The sequence below is a fragment of the Juglans microcarpa x Juglans regia genome, chromosome 1D (genome assembly GCF_004785595.1).
Source record: "Juglans microcarpa x Juglans regia isolate MS1-56 chromosome 1D, Jm3101_v1.0, whole genome shotgun sequence".
Classification (NCBI taxonomy): domain Eukaryota; kingdom Viridiplantae; phylum Streptophyta; class Magnoliopsida; order Fagales; family Juglandaceae; genus Juglans; species Juglans microcarpa x Juglans regia.
In genome coordinates, this window is record NC_054594.1 from 49,387,674 (window position 1) to 49,407,683 (window position 20,010).

At 36.9% G+C, this 20,010-nt stretch overlaps 2 protein-coding genes across 2 annotated transcripts; one reads left to right on the forward strand and one right to left on the reverse strand.

Moving 5' to 3' along the window:
- Window positions 1-947: 947 nt before the first annotated feature.
- Window positions 948-3,897, forward strand: LOC121242486 (peroxidase P7-like). Its single transcript, XM_041140332.1, has 4 exons — window positions 948-1,238; window positions 2,463-2,654; window positions 2,851-3,016; window positions 3,217-3,897. Exons 1-4 carry the CDS (start codon window positions 1,014-1,016, stop codon window positions 3,606-3,608), a joined length of 975 nt encoding a protein of 324 aa, XP_040996266.1. The 5' UTR covers window positions 948-1,013; the 3' UTR covers window positions 3,609-3,897.
- A 10,958-nt stretch (window positions 3,898-14,855) lies between these two features.
- Window positions 14,856-16,544, reverse strand: LOC121249169 (LOB domain-containing protein 15-like). The gene is made up of 3 exons (XM_041147875.1): window positions 15,996-16,544; window positions 15,533-15,782; window positions 14,856-15,429 (listed from the first exon to the last, which is right to left on the reverse strand). The coding sequence occupies exons 1-3, from the start codon at window positions 16,007-16,009 to the stop codon at window positions 15,031-15,033; spliced, it is 663 nt and encodes a 220-aa protein (XP_041003809.1). The 5' UTR covers window positions 16,010-16,544; the 3' UTR covers window positions 14,856-15,030.
- Between the last annotated feature and the right edge of the window lie 3,466 nt (window positions 16,545-20,010).

Genomic DNA, 20,010 nt, shown 5'->3' on the forward strand with positions numbered 1-20,010 from the left:
ATTTCCTGATTACTAATTAATTAACTAACTGTGTCAGATCTAGTGCCGAAAGCTAGCAAGCTGGTGAAAAAATGCAGCGAGTAAGCTGCAGCTAGGGAATTGTCAAAGCAAACGCATATATCATCGATCAAGTGCTAATTAAGATCAAGATCAAGTAGTACTACTATTGAGTTGTTAGACGTTGGTCATGTAGAGCCATGAGCTAGGCGCTCGATCTAGGTAACATATATATAAATATGTGAGTGTGTGTGTGTGTGTTTGTGGTTCAAAACTCGGAGTTTAAGGCCGGATGATTTGTACGTTGTATATAATATATCTAACTAATTAGAACTTAATTGGAAGTTGATCATCCTGGCGTGCAAAGAACGGATTCAAAAAGGCGTTCTTTCCTACTAGGAATATTTACCAAACAAAGATGCTAAAGTTGTACTTTAGATTCAAGGTCAAATATTTTGTCTCTATTTAATTTGAATGACGTGAAAAAGCTAGCTAGGACTTACCTTTAATTCATATATGATCGGTAAATACCATTCATCATCAATATCATGTTCGATCAATCTCTGACCCGGCGACCAGAACGAAATTATTTAGACATGAAAGATAAGCAATCTAATATTCAGATGGGACCTGATCATCAGTTTTAATCAGCAATAGTAGTATTTTTAATAGCATATATGCACTAAGAATCCTCAACAAATCGTTACCCCACCGCGTCCCCAAGTCTTAATTTGCAACACTACTTTTTCGAAAAATCAAAGCCGCGTTCTCACCCTTTAGTTATATCTGTCTTTTTTTTATTTATGATTGATATTTCCTTTTGTTTTTTACTTGTTGACAATTCCACACGTAGAGATTCCATGCATTAAGAGTCTACGTGTTAGGTCACCTGTCGACCTTGGTTCCCTTGATAACGCTCTTTATAAAATCCCATGTTGTGACATCTCCTTTCAGCCACAAAACACGCACACATTAAAATTCCACCACTACTCACACTTCCATATACTATTCCATCAATGGCTGCTTCTTCTTCTTCTTCTTCTCCTTCTCCCATTTTCACTTTAGCTTTCCTGTTGTTATTCATGGGAAGCATCAACGCTCAACTTTCAACTGGTTTTTATTCCAGCTCTTGTCCAAAGCTCTTTTCCACTGTCAAATCCACAGTGCAGTCTGCAATATCCAAGGAAACCCGAATGGGTGCCTCTCTCCTCCGCTTATTCTTCCATGATTGCTTCGTCAATGTAAGTTTTTTTTTTTTTTTTGTTCCCTCCCAATTGCAAACCGACAATATTCCCTGATTAAATCATGATTGCGAGGACGGCACGAGCCTTATCTTTTTTTTTTTTTCTAAGCATTTTTCTAGGCGAAAATGACGTTCCCAGAGCTGTATCCATATTTCTTTTGAAAAAAAATTGATAAATTTAAAATATACACGTAAAATAACTTTTTTAATAATAGATCTCATTTTGTTCAAATAGACCGCGCCAGACTTATATATCCCAAAATTTTATCTAGCATTAAACTTTTTTAACAGCATATATAGTTATAGTCACATATTTTTACAACCCGAGCTAGCTCAACGTCCAAATTAACTGCCACACATCGTATGCAGCAAAGCCTACTACCTGAAGTCGCCTTTATATATATATATATATATATATATATATATATATATATATATATATATATATAATTTGGAGGACAAAACCTCCTGTTTTACCGAAGCAAACTTATGGCTGAGAAACCGTGGTAGAAACAAACAAACAACCAGCTATACTTGAAGTCGCCTTCATTGCTTGTATATGTCACTAATCAATGCCTACATCTAAGAAGACCGTGTTCTTATGTTATTTCAGTGTTTAATTGTTGGGGATAATTTTCAGATAACTATGCTGAAAAAGCATTAATTAATTAATTATGTAACGCAGTGATTAAAAAAATGCTATTTATCATTCCCACATCACACGTCAACATATAATTTATTATTTTTATCCTTTTATTTAAACATATATATTTATGTATAAATATGTATATTTAAATAGAATAACAAAAATGACAAAGTACATATTAGTGTGTGGTATAGAAAATGATAATTAAATATAATTTAATCAAAAGTAAAACAGAGTTTTGAGCCTTTTGTTTTTTAATGAATGGTACTTCTTTCCGAGAAAGTTCCCAGAAGAGGAAAAGGATGATTCTAAACCCACAAGTCTTTCAAATGAATCATGTATGCCGACATGAACTTTGCTTTACTCTGTTTTCCCCTTTCATGGTTTTTAATATAATTTATTGCTGGAACGTATTTGTTTGACTTACTTATACGTACCCAGAATATATATATATATATATATATATATATATATATATATATATATATATGGTTGACTCACGTTGGCGATCGATCTGCTAAATCAGTATTAGCCCAAATTAACAGTAGATATATAATACTTGATCATCGATGATAGGGATGTGACGGCTCGATTCTGCTTGATGACACGTCCAGCTTGAGAGGAGAGAAGAATGCAGTTCCCAATCGGAACTCAGCCAGAGGATTCAATGTTATCGACGATGTAAAGTCTGCAGTGGAGAATGTGTGTCCCGGTGTGGTCTCTTGTGCCGACATACTCGCCATTGCTGCTCGCGATTCCGTTGTCACTGTACGTATATATGTTCATTTTGTCGATTTACCTTTCCAGCTTCCATATTATTGCATTAAAGGTCTAGCTAGCTACACAATAATTCAGGACCCAATATTTATGCATGATATATATATATATATATATATATATATATATATATATATATATATATATGCAGACAATAGATGACATGTTCCTTTTTTATTTTTTGCAGCTTGGGGGACCCAATTGGGATGTAAAACTTGGAAGGAGAGACGCTAGGACTGCAAGCCAATCTGCTGCCAATAACGGCATTCCTCCTCCAACTTCTAACCTAAACCGACTCATCTCTACATTTAGTAACGTTGGGCTTTCCACTAGGGACATGGTGGCTTTATCTGGTCTGATCTCTCTCTGTCTCTTGTTTTTTTATTACATCGTACAATTGCACATTATGTTATTGTAACATGATTAATTCATACTACTGTCGGCTTTCCCAACCTTTTTAATATATACTTTGTGAAGTAAATTAGTAATTGTATATTTGAATGTTAAAATCCAACTGATCATTCGTGCATGGGTTCGTACGTGAAACAAGCAGGGGCTCACACAATTGGGCAAGCAAGGTGCACATCCTTCAGAGCACGCATATACAACGAGACCAACATCGACCCTTCATTTGCTAGAACAAGGCAATCAAACTGCCCAAGAACCAATGGTACAGGGGACAACAATCTTGCACCTCTTGATGTCCAAACTTCAACAGTGTTTGACAATAACTACCACAAGAACCTACTCCAAAACAGAGGACTTCTTCACTCTGACCAGCAACTATTCAATGGTGGATCCACAGATTCCATTGTACGCACTTACAGCAACAATCCCGGCAATTTCCAATCTGATTTTGTTGCTGCCATGATCAAGATGGGAGATATCAAACCCCTCACCGGTTCAAATGGAGAGATTAGAAAGAACTGTAGGAGGTTGAACTAGACGTACCTAGTAGCGAGGATCGAGTCTTTTGTTCTCGGATTCAGAATAAATTACCCACCCATTTAATTAGAAGCTTTCCTTTCAGCATAAAATATAATATATGGTTGTGATGTTTTGTGTGAAACGTATGTACCAGTGGCGATGATGATCACCACTTTATATGTATGTGGTAGAGAGAAACGCTTGATCAGTGCAGTACTTTGGGATCGATCAAGTAGGATTGAAATTAAAAAGAAATTTTTGATTTTCCTTTTAGTACTGTTTAATGGAGAGAAGCTAGCTTTTATTATAATGCTTAGAATATATATATATATATATATATATATATAATAAATATAGGACAAGATGATTGAATAAAAGTGTGGACAATATTTATTGTCCATACAGTGATGATAACATAGAAATTAGATAATATTAAACTAAATTTCAGATTATTTTAGATTTTAGTTGAAAAATAAACTATATTTTAAGGACGAAATAAAAAAGCAACGTCACATAATTTGGGATCGAAATTGTAAAAATAATTCTCCACCTTGATTTTAATTATCAAGGAAAATGATAGGAACCATTCAATTTTCCCGCTTGCTTTTTTTTTTTTTTTTTACTGATTAAGAAAATATTGTTTAATAATATTGTGAATTTTAAAAAAAAAAATATATTTAAAAGTGTTAAAAAAATGATATGAAAAAAAAAAGTTTTAAATATATATATATTTTTTTCACATCAATTTTTTTAACACTTTTAAATATTTAAAAAAAAATAAAACTCACAATATTATTAAATAACATTTTCTAATCATTAAAAAAACAAAAAAAAAAGTGGAAAAATTGAGCGAGATCCCAGCAGATCACTAGCATTGTCCTAATTAACAAGAATAATTATCAGGCTATACTCAGATTCCGACGGTACTGTCTGACAATGTCAATCAACTCGTAATGCCGATGGGCTTTTGCGGAGTTTGGGCTTGATGGGCATTAAACGTAGTTAGTGGCCGAAACTCATTCCAATTTAAAGATCTAATACTGATCTACTCATACTATTATATGATCAGTATTATAGCAGATCTAATACTATTATAGCTCATATTCTTCTCTTTTGTAGCAGCCTAATCCCGGTTAGACTCTACACCCTGCTTTCGGACTATTATATGATCTCATCTGATCTCTCATGTCAGGTAGAGAACGGAAAATCCAGTTTTATTAGATGCATGGATGAACCCTATTCCTAATTTTGTAATCAGATTGATTAACGGTTTCATCCGTTGATAGATTATTAGAGGGTTAATGTTTTTCTTGGGTTGACTTTTATATAGACTTGATCTACAGTACTTATAAAAAAAATGATATATACTAGTCTCAAATGCACAAATTTCATGTAAGCCCTTTATAAAAAAGATGATCCCACCGTGAAAAAGTGTGAAAAACTTACTTTTTCTTTATGGACTCCATATTTTTACAAAAGGTTTGTATAAGACTAGTATATTTGGAGCGTGTACCCAGCATTACTAAAAAAAAATAGACTTGATCTACAGCAAAAATATAGGCCCCATACTACACTTTTTTTTTTTTTTTTAATAAAAGAGGACAAAGCCCAATTTTATTTATAGACCCTCAATTATGACGAAGGAATACCATAATAACAAGAGAAAATATATTTACAACTTTAAATTATACAACCGTCGCGTAATCGATTTGAAAAAATTGAATAAAAAAAGTGTATATTCAGCCCTATCATGTACACCATAGCACAAGTAAACCAGCCCTTTCAATTCTGAGAGTTCCTATAATGTCTCTAGTGGCTGACGAGATCTCTCTTATAATCCCTTTGCACCCGGTTTAGCCAAAGTATCTGCAAATTTGTTTACTTCTCTGGAAATGTGCTTAACTGTAAGAACCAAATCTTTTGATAGGCATAAGATTCTCTCCCAATCCTCTCTTACTTCCCAGTTAAGACGGCTATGTATGTCCATTCCACCAATTTACAAGGATCTGTGAATCGGTCTCAACCTAACTCTACTCAGGTTCCACCTTATGCAAACTTTAAAGCCATCTAGCAGACCACATACCTCAGCCATTGTGTTTGTTCCCTATCCATTGCAGGCAAAAAAACCTACAATCAAATCCCCTCTTGAGTTTCGGATTACCCCTCCCCCACCACAAATACCTTTGTTGCCCAAACTACACCCATCTACGTTCAACTTGACGAAACTGAAACTGGGGGAGTCCATAGCAAAACCAAAACTTTTGGTGTTCTGATAACTAAGAAAGTGATATGATATGATGATATGATCTCTTTGACCCTACGACATATACATGGCCAAGCTTTTGATCTACCTAATTAATTAATTAAGCTGTTTCAGGAGGAGGAGGAGGAGGAGGAGCGCCACGATATACATCATGTCCAAGCTTTTCTAGCTAAGCTTAATTTTCATTATTGCTTGTATAAAAATTAGCTGTTAAGAAAAAAAAAATATCCGGCCCATGCATTATTGCTGACATGATCATTCTCCTAATCTTTACAATTATTCAGCCCACATCATGAATGCCAGGCGCGGTGAAAAGATAGATTTTATATATATGATTTTGATCTTCATGTATCGATCTTCATGTGTTTGTGATTCTTTTAAAGTCAGTTTAGAAGTTCTAATAAAATTATAAAGAATTCATGAGCTGCCTAGTCTAATTGGAGAAGGGGGATCATATTTTTATCGATCGTGACTTTCATTGCAACCAATGATCTGTCTCTCTTCCATCGAGATTCGAGTGCAGACATGTGCGAGAGAGAGAGAGAGATGCCTAGACATTGGTCAAGTGGATTAATTTAACTTCTTATTTATTGGTTAATGTGATCACAGAAGTCCGAAATTTTGCAGCACTTATTTATTGGTTAATGGAAGATCAAGAGAAAATGAAGCTCCGTGTCGAGATTATGTTAAAAAAAAACACGTCTTGTTGATCAGATTATCATGTTATATATTATAATTGGATTGTACATGATGAATATTCTTTAGATCATGTTGTATATGCAAACTTCAAATTCCTTTCACAGTTCCACTCATCATCATCATGAATATTACAACTTTTTCCGGAGAAGGTACGATGTATGTATATATATATGTATGTATGTATGCATGCAATATTCCCAGCTTTCATCCCGGCCTTTTTACTTGGATCTTATTAGATATTTAGACGTGAGAAAGTGCATCGTATTTTATACTTTTCCCTTCTCTCGCTTACCTAATTTTTTCTGATCAATCCACTTCGCAATATAAAGATATATATATATATATATATATATATATATATATTATCTTTTGAGACTCACGAAAACTAAAATCTAAAAGCGTAATGAGTAGCGTATTATTTACATTCTCTCCTGATGATGACAAATATTATTATATATAGCGCGATGAATTATTTGTCACATTGGTTAATTAATCGATCGGTCTATCTGTTAAATGAAGATAGTAATTGCACGCCCAGATTAATTTCATTCCTTGTTTGCTAATTACATATATGCCGCAACTATATATATATATATATATATATATTAATTGCTACTATGCTCCTAATTTATACCACTCACTTTGTTTTTTACGTTACACTAGAATATCTCATAGCTTATTAAAAAAATTAAAAAAATATATATTCAAAACAAAATGATGCCAAAAACTACAAAAAACTAGAAGAAGATCACCTCTAAAATTCTAGATTTCTTCTACAATTTCATGCTTGTATATTTTTTATTTTTTTCAATAAGCTGTCATGTGGCACCACGTTATGGTACCACATCAATGGGCAAAGTGAGTGGTATAAATTAGGGAGCATAATAGCGCAATTTCTCATATGTGTCTGTCTATATATATATATATATATACATATGTATATGTATATATATATACATATGTATATGTATATATATTACTAATTGGTGTCCCAAATTCGAGATAAACCAAAGTGCATAAACCTATGACGTTGTAGTCGGTGCTTATTTATTTATTTTTCATTATTTTTTACGATGACTAGGAAATGAATTATTTGTTGAGTATTTGGATTCTGGTCCACGCTGCTCGAGAGGAGCGTCTAGCCGCTCGAGCGAATACAAGTCAGAGAGTTTCGCTCAAAGATAGCTCGACAGACTGCTCGAGCAAAGGCAAGTCAGAGAGCTTCGCTCGACACCGCTCGACACACAGCTCAAGCGGAGGAAAGTCAGATAGCTTCGCTTGAGGAGCCGCTCGACACATGACTCGAGTAATTGCGGGAAACAAGTTCGCTCGATGCGGGTTCGACTAGCCGCTCGAGCGAACATCGCTAATTCTGCTGAATTTAGGATTTCCGCCGCATAACCTATATATATTATTTTATTCTGACTTGTACAATGACTGAGTGAACAGTAGTCGTTCTACACACATTGTATTGTGATTGCTCAAGAAATAAAAATCCTCTGCAGCTTCCGTGAACGTAGACAATTTGCCGAACCACGTAAATACTGTGTCGTGTGTGATTGCTTGTTTTCCCGTGTTTGAGTTTACTTTATTGTCATCTTTTTACACAACAATTGGTATCAAGAGCCAAGGTTAGGGTCTGAGAAAAAACGATGGCTGGAGAAGAAGTGAAGGATCGAGAGGTTTGATGGCACGGATTATGAGTATTGGAGGATGCAAATAGAGGATTACCTCTATGGGAAGAAACTTCATCTTCCATTGTTGGGGAAGAAGCCGGACAACATGTCAGTTACTGATTGGACGCTGTTGGATCGACAGGTTCTAGGAGTTATTCGTCTAACCCTGTCGAGATCCGTTGCACACAACGTCATCAAGGAGAAGACGATTGCGGATCTCATAGCAGCTTTGTCAGGTATGTATGAAAAGTTTTCAGCAAATAACAAGGTACATCTGATGAAAAAGTTATTTAATTTGAAGATGGCAGATGGTACGTCTGTTGCACAACATCTGAATGATTTTAATACTATCACAAATCAATTGTCGTCTGTTGAAATTGAATTTAATGATGAGATACGTGCATTGATACTATTGGCATCACTGCCAAATAGTTAGGAAGCCATGAGAATGGCTGATAGTAATTCTGCCGATAAGTCAAAGTTGAAATATGATGATATCCATGATTTAATTTTGGCTAAGGAGGTGCGCATGAGAGATTCAGGTGAGACCTCAAGTTCGAGTTCAGCATTGAATGTTGACTCTCGGGGGAGAGCACAAGACAGGAACTCAAGCAGAGGCAGATCAAAATAAAAGAACAGGGGGTAAGAGCAAGTCAAGGCCTGGCCAACAGGCAACTTGCTGGAATTGTGGCAAAGCTGGCCACATAAAGAAGAATTGCAGAAATCCCAAGAAGACCGAGAATGATAGTGCTAATGTGTTAACTAAAGAAGTGCAGGATGCACTATTACTTGCAGTTCATAGTCCAGTTGATGATTGGATACTTGATTCAGGAGCTTCCTTCCATACATCTTCCCATCGGGAGAAAATGAAAAACTATGTTGCAGGTAATTTTGAAAAGGTGTATTTGGCTGATGGAGAGGCTTTGAATGTTGTAGGGATGGGAGATATTGATATTGCTCTTCCTAACAAGAACAAATGGACCTTACAAAAGGTCAGACACATTTCTGAGTTGAAGAAGAATCTCATCTCTGTTGGGCAGCTTGATGATTGTGGACATTCAGTGGTGTTTTCAAATAGCACCTGGAAAGTCACCAAAGGGGCATTGGTACTGGCTCAAGGTAAGAAAACTGGTACACTTTATATGACTACTGATTTGGATAACACTATTGCTACTACCGTTGCAGAGAGCACAATAGATTTGTGGCGTTGCAGGCTTGGCCATATGAGTCAGAAGGGCATGAAAGAACTTCTGTCTAGAGGCAAGTTACCAGAACTGAAGTCAGTTGATCTCAGTATGTGTGAGAGTTGCATTATGGGAAAACAGAAGAAGGTCAGTTTCTTGAAGAGTGGTAGAACACTAAAGTCAGAGAGACTAGATCTTGTCCACACTGATGTGTGGGGACCTTCCCCAGTGGCATCTCTTGGAGGTTCTCGTTACTATGTTACATTCAGTGATGACCACAGCAGGAAGGTATGTGTCTATTTTTTGAAACACAAATCTGATGTATTTAATGTGTTCAAAATTTGGAAAGTCATGGTTGAAACAGAGACAGACTTAAAGTTGAAATGCTTGAGGTCTGATAATGGTGGTGAGTATATTGATGGTGGGTTCAAGGAGTATTGTGCAACTCAGGGTATCAGAATAGAGAAGACCATTCCTGGGACACCACAGCAAAATGGAGTTGCTAAGCGCATGAACAAAATCATAAATGAGCGTGCTAGAAACATGAGGCTGCATGCTGGGTTACCACCTACTTTTTGGGCAGTTGCAGTTAGCACTGCAATATACTTGATAAACAGAGGGCCATCAGTTCCGTTGGATTGTGGATTGCCTGAGGAGGCTTGGAGCGAGAAAGAGGTCAAATTTTCTCATCTTAAAATCTTTGGCTGTCTTTCTTATGTTCTTATTGATTCTGATACTCGTAGTAAGCTTGAGGCTAAGTCAAGGAAATGTTATTTCATTGACTATGGAGACGAGTCATTTGGCTATCGTTTCTGAGATGATCAAGGTCGGAAGATTATAAGAAGCAGGAATGTGATCTTCAATGAGAAGATTGTGTACAAGGACAAGTCTAGTACAGTTGCTAAAGCAGTTCCTCAGGAGTCTGACTTTGTGAGTTTGGATGATCTACCAGAGGTCACAGTGCAGTGTAGGAAAATGAGTGACGGGGAGAGTGGGCATAGTGCACCCATTCCTATTATTCCGCACAGATCCAGCGCCGTCCACTCCTACAGCTGCAGTTCGCAGGTCAGTTAGGACTATTCGTCCTCCACAGCGTTTCTCACCTGCTTTGAATTATATTCTATTGACAGATGGTGGAGAACCGCAGAGTTACCAAGAGACCTTGCAAGATGAAAATTCTAGCAAGTGAGAGTTGGCCATGAAGAATAAGATAGATTCCTTATTAGGGAATCAGACATGGGAGTTGACAGAACTTCCATCAAGGAAGAAGGCATTACACAACAAGTGGATGTACCAGGTGAAAACTGAGCATGATGGCAGTAAAAGGTACAAGGCCAGACTTATTGTAAATGGCTTTCAGCAGAAACACGGTATTGATTACTCTGAGATTTTTTCACATGTGGTAAAGATCACAACCATCAGGTTAGTTTTGGCTATGGTTCCTACTGAATACCTATTTCTTGAGCAGTTAGATGTGAAGACAACTTTTCTTCATGGAGATCTTGAAGAAGACATCTACATGCACCAACCTGAGGGGTTTGTGGTACAGGGAAAGGAAAGTTCAGTTTGCAGACTAAAGAAGAGCTTGTATGGCCTTAAACAAGCTCCTAGACAGTGGTATAAGAAATTTGACAGTTTCATGTGCAGTGCAGGGTACATCAGATGTAAGGCAGATCACTGCTGCTATGTCAGGCAGTTTGACAATTCTTACATTATTTTGTTGCTATATGTGGATGACATGCTTATTGCAGGGGCAAATATTGATGAGACCAATAATCTGAAGAAGCAGATGTCAGAGCATTTTGCAATGAAGGATTTAGGAGCTGTGAAGCAAATCCTTGGCATGAGAATTGTCAAAGACAGAGTCATAGGCACGTTGAGACTCTCACAGGCTGAGTATGTGAAAAAGGTACTCAACCGGTTCAATATGGACAAGGCCAAGTCAGTTGGCACACCCTTGGGTAGTCACTTCAGACTCAGCGAGGATCAGGCACCAAAGTCAGAAGAGGAACAAGACTATATGAGTAAGGTACCTTATGCCTCAGCTATTGGTTCACTTATATATGCTATGGTTTGCACCAGACCAGATATTGCCCATACAGTGGGAGTTGTGAGTAGATACATGAGTAACCCTGGAAAACAACATTGGGAAGCAGTGAAGTGGATTTTGAGGTACCTAAAAGGCTCCTCAGAAACGTGCTTGTGTTTCTCAGGAGAGGGTTTAGAGGTTCAAGGCTATGTTGATGCTGATTTAGCTGGAGATACTGATAGCAGAAAAAGTGCCACAGGGTTTGTTTACACTCTGGGTGGTACTGCAGTTTCATGGGGTTCCAATCTATAGAAAACAGTTTCTTTGTCTACTACAGAAGCTGAGTATATTGCAGTTTTAGAAGCTGCAAAGGAGATAGTTTGGATACAGGGCTTCTTGGAGGAATTGGGTAAAAAGAATCAGAATGGCACTCTCTACAGTGACAATCAGAGTGCCATATTCCTTGCCAAGAACCCAACATTTCATTCTAGGACAAAACACATTCAGATCAGGTATCACTTTATACGATCATTGTTAGATGATGGACAGTTGCTACTTGAGAAAATTTGTGGAAGTAAGAACCCTGCTGATATGTTGACAAAGGGTGTTACACTTGAGAAACTGAAGTTGTGCGCAACTTCAGTTGGTCTTCTTGCATGAAGACAGGAGCAGTGAGTTGCAGAGGTGGAGGATATCATGTTTGAGCCAAAGGGCGATACTGTGGGTGTACCAATCTCCAAGTGGGAGAATTGTTGAGTATTTGGATTCTGGTCCACACCGCTCGAGCGGAGCGTCTAGCCGCTCGAGTGAATACAAGTCAGAGAGCTTCGCTCAAAGATAGCTTGACAGACTGCTCGAGCAAAGGCAAGTCAAAGAGTTTCGCTCAACACCGCTCGACACACAGCTCAAGAGGAGGGAAGTTAGAGAGCTTCGCTTGAAGACACATGGCTCGAGGGAAACAAGTTCGCTCGATGCGGGCTCGACTCGTCGCTCGAGTGAACATCGCTAATTCTGCTAAATTTAGGGTTTTTGCCGCATAACCTATATATATTATTTTATTCTGACTTGTACAATGACTGAGTGAACAATAGCCGTTCTACACACATTGTATTGTGATTCCTCAAGAAATAAAAATCCTCTGCAGCTCCCGTGGACATAGGCAATTTGCCGAACCACGTAAATACTGTGTCGTGTGTGATTGCTTGTTTTCCCGTGTTTGAATTTACTTTATTATCATCATTTTACACAACATTATTGGTGTTAAAATATAAATTAAATAATAAAATCTATATCTTCCGATCAGTTTAAGCTTTTGGAACAAATGGTAATTTTACATGGTATCAAAATAGAGGTTCTGAGACCTGAACCTAAACTCTATAATTTATCCCATTTAATTAAATATTTTATGTCATGGGCTTACCCGTTGAGAGAGAGTCTATCTAATACGTGAAAGAGAGTGTTAAAATATAATTAAATAATAAAAATTATCAACTTAAACTTTTGAAACAAGTAGTGATTTCAAATGCCCATTATCCAGATTAATGAATTTGGCTGTGTCTCGAAGATCAAATTAAATTAAAACACCCGAATCCTTTTTGAGCTAAAATCACCGTTTTTACGATATATATATGACTACAAAGACATAAATTATAAATAAGCTCTTAACAATTATGATCATTTATGACTCATGCCTGAAAGATGTTTACAACTAGCTAGCTTGCCTTTTTCTTGCTATCGGTTGTTGCGCGCATGATCGATAAAATTAATAGATGTTCGTAAGCAAGCATGAGTAATCTAAACATGCATGCATGCTCGGCGAATAGATAAGACCTTGGAAATCCTCCCTTCACATGCAACGGCAAGTTCGAGATCACTCGTAATAAATGAAGAGCTCGTACTAATCATATAAAGAAAACCTAACGCAGTGCATGAATGCATGTCCTGATCACCTTGCCTTAATTAACTAATTAACCTAGCTAGCTACGAGCAAGCTAGCATGCATGTGTATTTTTCATTCATGAAATTCAATTTTAAAGAAAACCCTTTCCTTTAGAGCAGTTCCCGACCTGATCTCTTATAATTGCATAAAGGAGGACAGCGTAATCTTATGATGGGAATTAAAAAGGGGAAGGTCGACTCGGCCAGAAAAATAAAAAAATTCCGTCGATGATTTTTAATAAGAAAAGTTAACCGAGAGATCAAGATATTCGATGTACAAAGACAGAGAAAGGTGCTGCTATCTTAAGCGACCATGACACGAGACCGGCCAAATTCCATCTTCTCTCTCTATATATAATAATATGGTTTCCTGAGGCTTGAATGAGAAAGATCATGAGAGTTGCATTCAAATAAAAGTAAGTTAATTAAAGAGAAGATGGGAAATAGTGAAGGCAACGGAATTCCCCATAGCTTAATTTCTAATTGCTTACATAATTTATTAGGTTTTCTCTTTCCTCCCTCGGCCAGTACAACTGTTGAAGTCCACACGCCAAGGAAACCCAACAGTATTGAGAAAATATTAATCTAGCTGGCTAGACCATTGACAGTCCAACAAAAACATATAAATTATCTACTCCATCATGAAGTACGTACGTAGCTTCAATTATAAGTAGGAAGAAGCTGAAAAATTCCTAGCTAGCTTTATTCTACGTACTTTCATTCTACCATGCAATAACCCCCGGTACGTACTTAACGAAATCTCGATCTATTGTGAACAATTCTGAAATCATGCGCCAAAGTTATGATCTTCAGGCTGCAGATCTAGTTTTCATGGTTCCAATTAATTAATGTTGACGTGAATCCGTTACAAGCTAGCTAGCTGGGTCATCAGTACAACGAGACGTGACAAATTAAGTCGAACCATAAATGCCACATGTTGCATATTTTTCAAATATGATACCAAAAATTATTACTTAAAGAATGAAGTTTCTAACATACATTGGGAGCATCAAAACCATACCTTCTGTCTCCCCTAACTTCAAACAACAGCTCAGATCCTCCAATGCACCACTAACTATCATGTGCAAACATGCATACATGTACCCATCATGAACTGATCAGGCTGCATGTGCTGTGTGTACTCTACATAGTTTAATACATTCCCAGCACAATCTAGATTAGGACTCACCGGAGCAACTTTAGGACGACGTCGTAATTCCCAATCCATATATAGTGCAAAACGGCCCCCGCATGCACGATTTGACTGGGCTTTCTTAATTTAGGCTAATTCGATCTTGATAAACATAGAACCCGGAAGACGAATTAATATATATATATATATGTATATATATATTCTCCCCAGCTAAAATTGTTGCTTTCCGAAATTAATGAAATCAGTAATTTAAAAGGAATACGTACGCGCGTGACGTTACAATATCAAGATAATGAGATATCCTGGTGATCACAAATAAAATCTGTGATTTAAATTACCATATATCCCCTTTCCAAAGACAAACAAACAAATAAACGAAGCATCCAATAATATTAGAAACTTTCTTACTTTAGCAGCTTATTCCAATTCAACTTGACTTAATTCATAAATCATAATACAGAAAAAAAAATGAGATTCTTTTAATTTCGGTCTAGGAAATTAACCAAAATAGGAGACAATATTGTCACTTGAAATGGTACCATAGTCGGCAGCAGTACTGGTTTGTTGGGTGTAAATAGAAGAAGAGGAGGAAGTATGAGGAAGAGGAGGAAGTGAGGGCTGTGGTGGCGGAGTTGGTGGAGGTGCTGCAACCGAAACAGCCCCAGAAGAAGTGAGCAAAGCCACATGTTGAGAAGAGGACATGATATTAGTATCCTGCCTGTATTTGTACTTGAGTATCTCGGCCCTTACTGCATTGAGTTCAGCTTGTAAAGATTGAACTTGCTGTTGCAAAGCCGAGATGGCCCCCATGCACCCATAGACCGGGTCTCTCAGCCTCACGTTGGCCTCGTAGACAAGACTATTTGCAGCGTCGGCTCTTTGACTCTCCGGTACCTCCTGAATCAAACCATTCAAGAAACTATTAATTTCAATCTAGAACGAGTACTAGTGCCTAGGGTCTTTATCAAGGATGACCATCATGACGAATTAGGGTTGTCACCATTAGCATCTTTGAGACGTTGCTGGCACCAAAGACCTTGTGAACAGAAGCGAATTTTTGTGGTTCATGGGGGGAGAAGTATGGAGAAAAGGGACATTCTTGGGCACACCTTCGTCTCAAGAGCTTACAAGCAGCACATGGTGTAATCGTATTGAGGGTTCCAGGTGGACCTAACATGTGTCTTCTTCCCACATGAGAAGAAGCATCGGTTTCTCTCTTGATCCTTTTGCCTATCTCATCAAATCTCTCCCTAGTAGAAACGAAGCATAAGATGATCAAAAATCATACTAATAACCATATCAAAATTACGACTCACGGATACTATATATTGATACAGGAAATTGTCATTTGAACCGAAAGTATAAATTAGACAAAAAATGTGCTGTCGATATAAAAATAAAATAAAAAATCAGAAATCTAGGCTTTATTATCTGTGCAGAGAGAGATTAGCTGTACTCCTTACCTTTCTCTGGACATTCAGGCATGCTCTCTGGGTATGGATGTGGACTTGCTTGCTGAGCGAGAAAGAGAGCGGGTTTGAAGCGAAGACGAAAGGAAAATTAATGAGGGCAGAATAGTGTGCTTAAAAGGCAAGGTAAAGGGGGCAAGTGGTCCAGTGTTTATTTATAAAAGAAATTGACAAAAGGGATTAGGGATATATATAAGACAGGCTAAACTAAGAAAGAAGGTAAATTTTGTTTGTTTATTGGTGAGGGTATGGAGCTCCCAGTTTGATGTACGAGGTTTTCAGGAATAGTAGTTTTCCAGAGACGCAGAAGTACGCTTTGACAGAGAGCATCAATGGGGGAGAAACTGAGAGAGAGAGAGAGAGAGACAGAGAGAGATGTATAAATGCCAGCTCTGTGCACTGCTTGCTCACGTGTGAGTCCTTAAATTGTTTTGACTTTTGAATCAACCATCCGAACCCAATCCATTGCTGCATGTGGGTCTTGCTTCTTCTTTCTCAGGGGAGAACTAAATAGTATTATTCTATAATATTCATGATCAGAAACTGAACATGTTCTTTTATATGGTATGCTGATTACATGATCATATACATGCTTACATTACTTGACATGTTAGTTACTTGTCAAAATCAAGACCCGCGCGCCTTGATTAAGAAGACCAAACCTGATACCTGGGATCTAGTTACGAAAATGAAATTTAATATCTGCATCAGATCGCCGTGAAGAACCCGCAATCTCTTCTGTAAATGCAAACCCAGTGAAGACGAGTACTGCTCCTGCATCATTTTAAAATATCTTTTCATAATTAATAATTTATCAAAAATGGGATCGGATGAGTTTTCTTTACAACTGTTTTAACTAGTTACATTATACGTACGTGGGAACAACTTTTACTAGTTTCATTACAAGAAAAATTACGATGAGAATTGACTTATTTTAAAATAAAATAGTTATTTTTTAATAAATTATTTGTCACAAATAAATATTTTTGCATTAATTTCGTGTATTTCCAGAAGGTAATGTTGGGCAAATGCTAGTTAACGAGAGTACTAGCCATTTTCTGAAATCCAGTGTTAATTCCCCTTATTTGTGTCTTTTTCTTAAAAAAAAAAAAATCGATTAACATGATTGATCTGATCCGGCCAACTTTTAACTGCTCCATTGAATAGCCCGCAAGCTCACGTACGGCCGCCACTAGCTTGAAGGAGCTAGCTAGCAGCTTACTACATAAATTAATATAATTACCCTAATTAAGTTTTCAAATGACGTCTAGAGAAAAAGATTGAACACCCAGCTTCAAGATAAGTTGATTGTCTTTGATTTGGTGTTTAAGGGGAATAGATTGATGGATAAAGGTGCTGATTTCAAGACATCTCACCCACATTATCCTATAAGGAAAGCATCGTGGTTAAAGAAGCTTGAATAGTTGTTTTCATTTCAGCTAGCTACTTCAATTTCAGACACATGCATGATCGGTCTATATAGCTAGCGTTGTCAACTCTTATATATAACTGTTCGCTCGTCATTCTCTTATTAATCTCTGGTCTATGTATCTCTAACTCGCCGAATTAGTCTAAGCGAGCGAAACAACACGGTGCACGCATGCTTATATATATTTAACATGCATGCACCATACGTATAAATGCTAGACAGTTTCTTCAATTAAAGGGCAGTCCTATATAAGTACCAAAGCTGCATTTATCAGCTGCAACAATTAATACATCGAAACTTTCCCATCCAAAGAAAAAAAACTTCAGCAATTCCAATACGCAAACCAAACATTAGTGAGGTAAGGCAGAAAGAATCTAGTACTGCTGAATGGGTTTTTTTTTTTTTTTTTTTTTTTTGACTCTCTTTTCATGGAGAATACCAAAGCAAAGAATTTTGTTTGGCTGTGGTTCTGAGGAGTTATATCAAAGTGGGTGATGAAAGGGAGGGAAAATGAAGAGAAGGGTGTATTTGGAGCTAGCTAGGGAATAAATAAATTGACAAGTTTGCTTAGATTGTAAGGAAATGGCACCATCCATTCTTGTTTGACCCGTATTTTACGGCTAACACAACGCCCCATTGTTCTCTCATCCCTAACCTAACTTTCTCACTCCTTTCACTGATCCTGATCTCCTCTTTTCTATTTGCACCGAATCCAAAACCACCACTCACCCAACTTCCGCCACAGGTACGTACGTGCAGTCAATTGCTTGACCTTAGATCTCTAAAGCCTAAATAAACCCCACGAAAGAAAATATATATATATATATAAATTCCAATTTCATTTATATACGGTCTTTAAAAGTCGCCAATTAAATTTTAGATCCAAGACGTGGCACACATTTTCAACTTTTCTATACCAAACAGACATTCGTTTCAATTAAATCTCTATAGGTCAAAATTCATGGGAGTCATCTCATAAAACAACTATAACTTGTGCATGAACTTGGGGCCTAAGTACCGTAACCGTCGTAGCTAGACATTAGCCCTTCTGCCTGAAAAGACCATGCATGAATCTTTTTATCGCTCTCTGTATATATGTGTGTGCATGGGTGCATGGGTGCATGAGTATAAGAAGATGACTGGTCGTGCAAGTAAGAAAACAGCTTAGGACTAATATTATTATTGATATATTATTTCATTAATTGGATTGGACTGTATCTAGATTTCTAGTATTAATTATCAAAGGGCTAGCTGCATTTGTTTAGCAATATTATTAATGCTTATATATCTTCCGTTGGATTTTCTAAATTAATATCACTTATATTATATATTCTCTAGTGTCGACGCACCATATAATTAGAGTCTTCGGCAATGTTTTTAATAAAAATATGTATTTAAATTCTTATCTAAATTTGAGAGTGCCAGGTAGAAAAGAGGTGGACATATAAATTAAGTTTTATGTACAGTATTTATCTAATATTTAATGTTATCTAAATTAATCACACTAACAACAATATTAAATAATATTGCAGGCACATTTCATATATATGTTATATATCTCTCACTCTAATTAAGATTTTCAAGTTCATGCAATGTATGTAGGTACAATCATTGAAAAGAAAATTAAAGTGTCCGGCCTAGCTCGATTCTTACTGCAATATTAATTAGAGCATTTCATCGTCTTCTTCTGCGTTTAGTCTTCAGCATCGTCGTCTTTAAACAAATCGGTAAGAAATCACAGTGGGTCTTTGTCTTCTTCTTCACAGGTCTTCGTCTTCTTCCTCTCAGAGACAACTAGACATGGAAGTTGGATCAACAATGGCGCACCTGCTCCCTCTCCGTGTGAGTCTCCCTGTAGTTGAGAGTCACAAAGCAGCTTCTTCGAAGCCACTGAAGTTTTCTAAGAGAACACGGGAGTCCAAGACACTTATTTACAATCCTAGAAAAGGTAAAAAGGAAGAACTTCCTGCTTGGTTCCCAAGAATTTAAGAAAATGAACAATTGGGTTCCCTTTGAAAATTTAAAAAAAAAAAAAAAATTCACTTCAATTAGTATAATAATTACCATTGTGCGAAGTTTAAGGTCATATTTACTTGTTTTTTTCTCAGCAGCCTTAGGATGGTGTTCTTCAGTAATTGGTTTCATTTAATGCTAATGCAGAAAAGGAAAACTTCTCGTTTGGAAAGAAAAATCGTAGAGAGGAAAATAAATTTGGTCTGAAAAGTCGCAGAGAAATGAGGATGTGGGAAAGTTTAGAAGAATGAAAAATAATTCAAAATGGTGCGTTTGGTCATGTTTGCCACATCAGCAGCCGCTTACGCGGCACTTACCTTACTCAACTAAACTCAGCGTTTTTCATTAATTAATATCTTTGATCGGTCATATGCATAAAAGGTTTGTACCTACATTTAATTTCTATGGACGATTGGTGTATTCGGCCTATAGAATTACAATTTACAGGAAGTTATACATGTATCATTAATTAATCTATTCATTACCCCGCCGGCCCGCCGGAAATATGCTGTAGTTTTTGCTTTTAGCTAGAACGGATCGATATTTTTCTTCCTTTTCTTCATTTGA